Source organism: Halictus rubicundus, chromosome 3, assembly GCF_050948215.1.
Source record: "Halictus rubicundus isolate RS-2024b chromosome 3, iyHalRubi1_principal, whole genome shotgun sequence".
Classification (NCBI taxonomy): Eukaryota; Metazoa; Arthropoda; class Insecta; order Hymenoptera; family Halictidae; genus Halictus; species Halictus rubicundus.
The window spans coordinates 6,069,545-6,078,928 of record NC_135151.1 but is presented as its reverse complement, the minus strand read 5'-3'; the positions used below and the strand labels follow the sequence as shown (position 1 = coordinate 6,078,928).

Here is a 9,384-nt window from a genome sequence, read left to right as displayed (position 1 = left end):
CTCCTCATCAATGACCCGAACATGTGCAAACTTGGAGAAGATGAAGAGGTAACGGTTTATCAGGAAGCGTGTCGAATCAAATTTGATTTTGAATCGCTGTATTTTGCAATTTGTGGTTTTGAAATTTAATAAAGATCTCGGACCTGAGCACATCTAGGCACAAGTTCTAGTTGAAAAAATTGGCATAAGTGCTGCTCCTCTGGACATGCTAATTGCACGGATTCGTTGTGTCTCGTTCCATGAGAGTATACCTGCCTCGCAAGGGGTCCATTCTTGGCACTCGTGCTACACTGGTTCTGCAGATTCTTATTTCTGTCGAGTATAGACACGGTAAAGCTATTTGTTGCAGAGGCTAGCACGATCCCGAGGAAATTGTACCTTGATGAATCCTCTTAATTATTAAACATAATTTTGACTTTTCTCGTAGAAACACTGCAGAGTGTCGCTTCGATCTCCTATTCGATCGAAAAAGGTAAACCGTTCAGGTAAACGAACGTTGTAAGATGAGACTGACAGTGTCTGTTGAAATCTTGCCCAGAAATTTGTTTCAGAGTCTAAAATCAGAAGGAGAGAGGGTACAAATGTAATTGTCAGACGAGCAAAGATTTGAGAAGGTTTGGAAATTCTCCAGAACGATAGAACTAATTTTGCAATTGATCTCCCACGATCTCGCTTCACTTCAAGAGACACTATCCTCGAGCATCTGTTAGCCAGCGATCATTGTCTCGGCTTGTGCAACCAGGTTTCAAACAGGTGTTTAATTAATGGAAGATTAATAGTCGTCGACTATTTTCCGAGTTGACCAGAGATTTCGGGTGCGAGTTCTCCCACGAAATCGAGATAAAATCGGCGTGTCTATAACCACATTATTTACGTCCATACAATCTATGCAAATAAAGCGGCGGTACGCGCGAAAGCAGAAACAATTCGAAGTATTTTAACTAACCGCGAGGCAAGCCACTAAGTGTTTAGCGTTAAACGAGTACAACCAAGTAGACGTTTGGTGTCGTTTAACATGCGTATATACGGATAGACTTTCCATCCTCTTAGCGAAATGTGACAGCGGTGCATGCAATAAATGTGAGAAATGCATTTTGCATCAGGAGACTGCGTATTTTATGCAATTATAACAAAACTGAGTAGCTAAAGCTTTAAACAGTGCAAAGATTAAAAGAATTAAAAAGTGGGGATACATATATGACCTTTTAAAATAATAATACAAAGTGACTCCTGTTCCTCGCAACAGAGGCAGATAATTTTTAATTTGCATAAAAATTTGCAATCTAGTGATCAAAGATCATTTTCATAGTCCTGCAGCGGAATTGATTTTTGCAAAAGTTTGATCAACTACAAGTCGGTAACATAAAATCTTGCTCGAGTAAAGCCACTACTGTTGATCAACGTTTCGTTTTCACTGCATCGACGACATAACAGTAAAATATGAGAAAGATGTGCTCATCATCTGCAAAAAGAAAGGTCATAGATTTGTTTCTGACCTGATCTGAATATTGTTATTCTGTTAACTGGATGCTGTTAATTACCATCGAGAAACCCTCGTAACCCAAATCGTACAAACCACCCATATCACAGCGTATTTCTTTCACGCTTCTCATTAACATGAATAATAATATTTTCTGTGATCGTAACGGAATACAGTACCATGACGAATTGCATCTGTTTTTATAGAACAGTGATTTTTCATTACTTTTTTCCCATATTAAAAATGAAATATCGTTTAATCGTTCAGACTCACATTGTATTGAAAATGTAGTTGCTAGTGTCTATCACTCTCTGCCCATTTAAATTGTTCAAATACATGATCACAAAGTGTAATATTACGTGGTTGACAGTGAAGAAAAGATTCGAGAAGTCTTCCATGTTCTTGAATGCCAGAAGAAGCTTCGCATAATATACAAATAGAAATTGTTTCATTACGTTTTGTTTAACAAAAGTGCTTTATAACCAATTAATTCACGAACGCTTTCTGTGATGCTTACACGGTACAAGTTCACAGCGAACGAAATAACAACTGCGAGAATCGCTATTAAATACGATTTTACCGTGTTGTCCAGGATATATCTGAGCGTGCTATATTAACGAATTTGCAACGTATCAGTTGTTAGCACCGACCATCGATAATTGCAAGATGGAAAAGACATAAAAGTTGTAACAGAAAATACAATGAAATAAACAGCAATGTTGTCGCAATATCTGAACAAAGATACCAACGTAAAAGCTCGTTCGTGTAGTTCCACAACTGATCCTACTTGTATTAGCTGTGATGTAGTTGACTGTACCATATTGTCGATTGCTATCCCCATTCGGTAACTGAAAATAATTAAAATACACTCAACCCTCATACAACACGGTACACGGACCACATGATCTTGGTATAACTCGGTGTTTGGCAACAAAGTCTGTGCTCCATCAGCCACTAAGAAAGAAAGGAACGCTGCAACTATGGCTATAGCTATGGGGGCATAGAAAGAAACTATCCGAAGACCTAAACAGAACTTCATAGACTTCCTTAGGACCTGGAGGACTTACATGACCCAGGTCGACCTCTGTAGACCCGCCCTAGAACCTAGAGGGGCACCTATGGACCACCTATCCACCACTCAGCTCTACCCCACCCAGCTCTAGAGGTACCTTTATTGACCACCCACCAACCACTTTATTTGACCACCTAGGACCTAGAAAGACCTCTATGGACTTTCCCTCTAAATGTGCCTTCCTTTTCCCCAAGGGAGCATATTAGTTCAAGTATGTCCATCAGTCTAGGCAGTTATGATTCGGTCGGGGGTTATTTCTCTTGAGCTTCCAGCTGTGATTGCGCCTCCCAACATGAAGAAGATGGGGTTCTGCGATCACATAACAGCAAGGTATGACAATATTCATACCCCGAAGCAAAAAACGTCCTTGATGGGGCTATCCAGTGAGAAATCACCGATACCAAAGCCCAGATAAACGAACAGTTCCTCTTCATATTAAACCTCAAGGCTTGGGGGGACCCTTATATGTGTCTGGATAAAATCCACCTTTAAAATCCTTAAAATTTTAAGGTTCTTAGAAGCTTATAAGAAGGCTATAAGAAGCTTATCATGGTTATCATGGTTTGCAGAGTTGTGTACGCATACAAATTCATAAATGACACATACACGCTTAAGCAAATTAATTATTCCTATGAGGTCCGTATAGTACAAGCGAAAATAAGATAATAAACATAAGTTTGGAGAAACAGTTCTAAGATACCTGGCTATTTCAAGCAGTCCACACAGATAGGCAGAATGCACAGCGACTGCCGATTCCGTACTTGCTAACGATAGGAGACCCATCATGTTAACCGATAGGAAAAATATGCAAACACAATCAGTTTGCCGGCTCTTCTCAGGGTAGAAGAATCCGAATATGTGTAGATATTGCAGTTGAGTATTAGAGCGTATTATTGTGGGAACCAATAGTACCAGGAATGTGTACGCTATTAGTACAAATGACAGGCCTGGAATTCAGAACGGTGTCGTTTTGGCATAGTTCTCGCAAAAATTTCGAACACGGTTTCATCAATTGGTCTCTGCGATAGACGTATTCTTGAGAACAAAGCAAGAATAGTCATTGTCAAACATATCAAAGTTTATAAAAATATGTTGAGTATCATTACCTACAAATGCTAAAATCACGCGTCTCGCCACTGTTATTTGCCTTGTGTATATATCCAATTCGACAGGATCTGTCGTCGCGCTATAATCGTTTGAAAATTTATCGAATGCAGTTCTCGTCTAGAGACATATAGGAAGACATATAAGGAGACGTTAAGATAACACAAGTTGTGTTCGTTTAACGGATATAATAATTGCATTGACATTACGAAACCATAGTAACATATTTTCTAACTTACTACTGAACGGTTGGCCGCAAAACCAACGTACCGTAGAAAATACAGTAACAGTGGGCAAGTGAACGATAACATCATTAGCACATTGTACAGTGATTTTTCTACCCATTTTATCGTCGATATCTAAACAATATTTCATTTGTTTTAAACAAATAACCAGGATATTAGTAGACACTAATTTTACATGAAACGGAGGGAGACGGTGCTATCTAACATAGGAAAGCTGAAAATGGCAACATTGTATCGGTAAGACCGACAACACTGTAAAATCCAGCTGGTAACTTACTTTCTATGTTGCAGTCTTAAAAAGTTCGCTAACTGGCCGCTTTATTTGGACAGTTGGCGCTAGAAAACTACTGTTTTTTAGCAACGCTGGTATTTTAGAAACCCTTCAATTTAAGGTGAGATTGTTTCATTTAGGTAGATTCCCTCGTTACCGATAACTGATTAATTTTGGGGCTTGTTTATAACATTGTTGAAACCAATCTCAATTTAAAATATTTTATTCATATAAAATAACACCGATCGCTTTACAAAACATTGTAAATCAACAACCGTATCGAGCTAATGGCTGTGGAATTTACTCTTTCACATTATGAAAAATATTTTATTCCAAAAACATAGCAAATTCTTAAAAACGAGAAGAAACGTATATTGATTTTGTATTTTTACAACTTCAGGAATTATTTATTTCAAAGACCAAGGAACGAATCATATTGAAATAAAGAAAGGTAAAAAATCCAAAGATTTAACGTAATACTGTGAATTTATTATGGAATGTGTTCCCGCAGGAATTTTTGAACATTTTAACGTTTTAACATTTTAACGGCGCTCAGGTTGAAGAAGGAATACGGAAATCTTAAAAAAAAAAACCGACAAAACGTGACTTATCGGTAAGAGTGAGAGGTCAAGTATTCTATAAAGTTGGTTTCCGATAGCATTTTTTAATTGTTTTTTTTTTTGTATGATACTAGAAAACTGTAGTAACACAGACGAGGTATTGTCATTTTCGTGTCGCATTCGACATAAATTCCTATACTTCATAATTAATTTGTGGGAATATCTCCATTGGATTAAAAATTATTTGTTGGTTAAAACGAGCCTAAACACGGCACAAATCTAATAATAATCAAATCTTGATTACCTGTATCGCTAAAAGGCAGAGATAAAGCACAGAAAGCGTGACTCTTTGAATCTTTCCTAGCCGAGATTCGTCGTAAGGCCAGAGCGCAGTAAAGCACAACAGAGAAGAGTAAAGACTGAAATTCTTCCGAAACTCCTCCATCTCGTTGAATGTTGAAAAATGTCTGCACGGAAAGTTTGTGATAACATGCGACTACACCTCGGTCGCATAAATCTTTCACGCGGTCCCACTTTTGCTACAAAGTAGTGCAAATTACGTACTTCCGACCAGTATCGATTGATATCAGTACCCCTATTGAGGTAGCATCAAAAATTAATGGAATTCTTCATTAAGGGCTTCCTGTCTCTTTTTCTTTCCTATTAAAAAACAACCAGCAAAACTGACTTCTTCACTTTTACTTTTAAGTGTGCAGATCCTTTCAGCTGTGACATCCTTTCGTGAGAACTGACCATGAGTATGTGAGTATTATTTTTGTGTACATAATTTATTTCAAACTGTACATCGCACAATTGCCTATTTCCTTCTCTTGTGAATTATCTTGAGGAAATCTATTTCCTTTTCTTGCAAATTGTCTCGAAGAAGACACTTACTGTCGCTTTGAAGTAATTATTGCAGGCACAAATTCAATTTGCTATAAGCATTGATTGCACAAATTGGTAAATACAAAGTGAAAAAGTAAAATTATTGTTATTGCTTTTGCGCATTCCTTTATTGTTCTGCTATATAATACTTCATTAAAAATCATATTGATATGAAAGAAAAATTTCAGAAGTGGTTGGGCATATGAATGAAATTAATGTTAATGATATAAAGTATAATAAAAAAAGAAATAAAAAATAATTTCTCCCCGACGGGGAATCGAGCCCCGGTCTCCCGCGTGACAGGCGGGGATACTGACCACTCTTTTTTTTGTAACAAGGCGTTTATTCAGCCAAAAAAAATAACATTTACAAAACCAACAAACAAACCAAGAAAACAGAACAAGAATTTCCTTAAACGTACAAAAGGAGGCGTGGTTTATAAAATAGGAACTAGGGGGGCGGTACGGCTCAGAGATTGTGTGGGTCCTCTCCCTCCCTAGTTCCGCACACGTACACGAGATTTGCAAGAGCACGGGTGGCCAGCTCTCATTTGTTAATAATGCAAAGATAGGACTGTTCTGTAGTCAAAATGGCTAGATAAAAGTTAAATCTAAGGTGCAATGTCCCTCAGAAGTCCTACTTTTGCGTTTTTTAGCCATAATTTGCAATATTCAGCAGCATGCTGCCTGTCGAGTGACACATTATTGTAAATATCGAGAAATTTAGAGCTCGTATGGAGTTCGTAGGGGAATAGCACCCTAGCGGGAACATATAGAATCTCGATGCCACGCCGATCACGTTGTATGCTTACGTATCAAACAAATGAGAGCGCCCCCCAGCCCCCGAAAAAGTGGATCATTGAGTGTTTCATCAGAATATATCGCAAGGGTCCGGGATTCCGCAAACCACTTCCCAATAATACAGAAATGGGACTTTTCCGTAGTCAAAAGCGCTAGATAAAAGTTAAATCTAGGGTGCTATGTTCCTCAAAAGTCCTACTTTTTGCATGATCGAGAAATGGTTAGCAATATTCGGCAGCCTTTCGTTTGTCAGGGAGGCTATGGGAACTGGCGTGGCGGCACACTGACACACCGCCTGGTCGACGTAACATATATTGTTTTTTCAATGATCGTCGCAAAAAATTGTTCTCCTTTAAATATGGATAGTACTATGGTATTGAGTTGTAAAAGAGTGTTAAACAGAGCTGCAATGCAGCCCATAAAAAATTAATAGAACGGTGAAATAAAGAGTAAACTAATATGTTTTTAAAGTCATCTAGTCAAAATCCTATGGTGTTGAGGTGGAAAAAATATTTATTCATGAAAGAAAAATTTTTTTAATTAATAATAACAGTAGCTAAATATATGAAAAAATTTAAGATAGTGTTGATGACAACAGCTCATTATTAAATTAATATTCAGGTTGGTCGCTTTTAAACTTCGATATGAGATCTGTATTTGTTCGAATTTTTCCGGATTTTCCATTTTTTACAACTAGAGTTTGCAACTACAAACTTGGAAAAAAATAAAATACGTATCATTACAATTAATATTATTCTTAATTTATATTAATTAGAGATTTTGTACACAAGATTTACATGTTAGTTACATATTTCATATAAAACAATTAAGCTGTACGTTCTAATCCTGGTTAAAAAAATAATGTGCGTTCAGTTCTATGCTAAAAGACGGACCGGTTCTGTTCCAAGAAAGACGACACGGTTCTGTGTCATGCTAAAAGACTGACCGGTTCTGTTCCAGGAAAGACTGACCGGTTCTGTGCCATGCTAAGGCTGAGCAGATGTCAGCACTATATCGGGAACGCCGAAAACCCGGGCGTGAGCACTCTCCTATCCTCTCTGGTAATACATTTATACACAGAAGTTTTTATATATCTTTATGTTGGTACTCTAGTATTTATATCTTATATCTGATAAGCAATTTATTTGTAATTGGCATCTTCGTGACGTATATATATATGTATGCATCGCGTATGCGCATCATACACGTGTCCGGTTGTAAGACAATTTCTATAGACATTTGATAAGAATACCGATACTTTGTGAATCAAATAAATATTCCTCATCCTTCTTCACAGAATACAATGTAAGTATGCATTTATTCTATTGAACTGTTTATTTTTATCTTCGTAATTCATTACATCTTTCAATGTTCTGCGTTAACATATATTTTCGTTATAGATGAACGGATTAATTGTGCTATGCTCAATTATATTTGGGTTTACTGTTGTTATCAGTACAGACATCGATAATAAATATTTAAAATGTTTAGGTAAAATCGCTTTGTGCAAATGTAAAATTAATTTGCACATAGATTAATGAATGTAATAAATTAATATTAATAATGTGCAGTTTGCAGATCTACCATAAAAGAAATTGAAGCAGAATTAGCAAAAATTGATCCTACCATAGAAATTGATGTAGGTAATTACAGGCTAGATGCAGATGGAAATATTGTTACTAAGAAGGTAGCAATTAATACCTTTAATTTTCCAGTTTATAGACAACGTTTGAATTGAATCTTTTGATACATTTTGCTGTTATGTTTAAAGGTATTTCTTGCTCAATCCGAAATACAAATACATGATGTGCTTGATAATATTTGTGAGAAGATGTCAGACTATGTGAGAGCGACTTATAAGTCGAATGGGGAGTTGACAATTTTGAATCTCATGGGCCCAGCTGGTGGTATGAATCCTGAGGTGGCAAAAGTTGATATCATACAGGACGGTGATTTAAACAAAAGCCTGAAGTATAATGTAAATATTCCCATCCTATCACAATTTTTACTATCCTTGCGAATATAACAATAAACTTAATTTTCGCATTTGCAGTGTGAAAGTATAGTTGAAGAGTTTGAAGATGCTATTATCTCACTGTTCGTTCACAAGGCAGACGATACCAAATATCAACTGTGCACAAACATTGCAAAGTTGTGTGATCCAGCAGACTTTGCTCATGAAGGTGATGAAGAATCTGAGGAGAATGATTTGGATCAAGAACATGATGAATTATAAGAGACATGAACAATAGACACACTTGTGTCAATATATTTTTGATATTCAAAAGGCAATGAATTTTTGTTTTTTTTTTTTACTGTTTTAATTTATTTTAAGGGGAAGTAATTGCAAAAGCATGAAATTATGTTTACATAATACCACATATAATATATAATACTGTACATTCGTTTTAACTTGGATCTGTTCTACGTTTTCTACAGTCTAAATTAATTTAATTATTTCGTAATCTAGATTTTGAATCGTTGTCAATTCCAGTTTGAATCAATAAAAATCCGTAAATTTTTGCTTAGGTGAGTTTTCCTTATTGCGAATTGTACCTTTTTCACCATACCGTACCTTAACACCATGTTGTTATAATATGAATCTTAAATACATACATATTATTGTCATTATTAATAATAAGTGAAAATCAATTTATTATTAATGTCAGAGAGGAAATATATTCGTTCGTCTTTAGTCTGGACCATATCGTACATCAACTTTAGCCTCGTCACAAAGTATAGAAGACCAATCACCCAATTAGGGATTAGGTGTCTCACGATCTGAAATACCGACATTGTTAACAATAACTAGATTTCTTACGCCCTCTACTCTGACGAACGATAAATCTTGCAACTAGATCCACGCGAACGTTAGACCATACACCTATGATAAATGATGAAGATAACGACTCTGAACCCCATACAGAGATGGTTTGACGCTGTACGAACCCCCGAGGTCCTTGTGGA

The 9,384-nt window shown here is 36.5% G+C and overlaps 2 protein-coding genes across 3 annotated transcripts; one reads left to right on the top strand and one right to left on the bottom strand.

Annotated features, from left to right (window-relative positions):
• Positions 1 to 1,228: 1,228 nt before the first annotated feature.
• LOC143352492 (uncharacterized) lies at positions 1,229 to 5,218 on the bottom strand. Its single transcript, XM_076785018.1, has 9 exons — positions 5,037 to 5,218; positions 3,896 to 4,015; positions 3,659 to 3,776; positions 3,253 to 3,499; positions 2,230 to 2,328; positions 1,998 to 2,088; positions 1,754 to 1,899; positions 1,542 to 1,674; positions 1,229 to 1,462 (listed from the first exon to the last, which is right to left on the bottom strand). The coding sequence occupies exons 1-9, from the start codon at positions 5,175 to 5,177 to the stop codon at positions 1,412 to 1,414; spliced, it is 1,146 nt and encodes a 381-aa protein (XP_076641133.1). The 5' UTR covers positions 5,178 to 5,218; the 3' UTR covers positions 1,229 to 1,411.
• A 2,140-nt stretch (positions 5,219 to 7,358) lies between these two features.
• Sel (canopy family protein seele) lies at positions 7,359 to 8,945 on the top strand. 2 transcript variants are annotated; one of them, XM_076785021.1, is made up of 5 exons: positions 7,359 to 7,722; positions 7,818 to 7,908; positions 7,996 to 8,104; positions 8,189 to 8,395; positions 8,471 to 8,945. In XM_076785021.1, the coding sequence occupies exons 2-5, from the start codon at positions 7,901 to 7,903 to the stop codon at positions 8,651 to 8,653; spliced, it is 507 nt and encodes a 168-aa protein (XP_076641136.1). In that variant the 5' UTR covers positions 7,359 to 7,722; positions 7,818 to 7,900; the 3' UTR covers positions 8,654 to 8,945. The 2 variants fall into 2 exon arrangements, with proteins under 2 accessions (XP_076641136.1, XP_076641135.1); XM_076785020.1 differs by having other exon boundaries at positions 7,363 to 7,722; positions 7,989 to 8,104.
• The last annotated feature ends 439 nt before the right edge of the window (positions 8,946 to 9,384 follow it).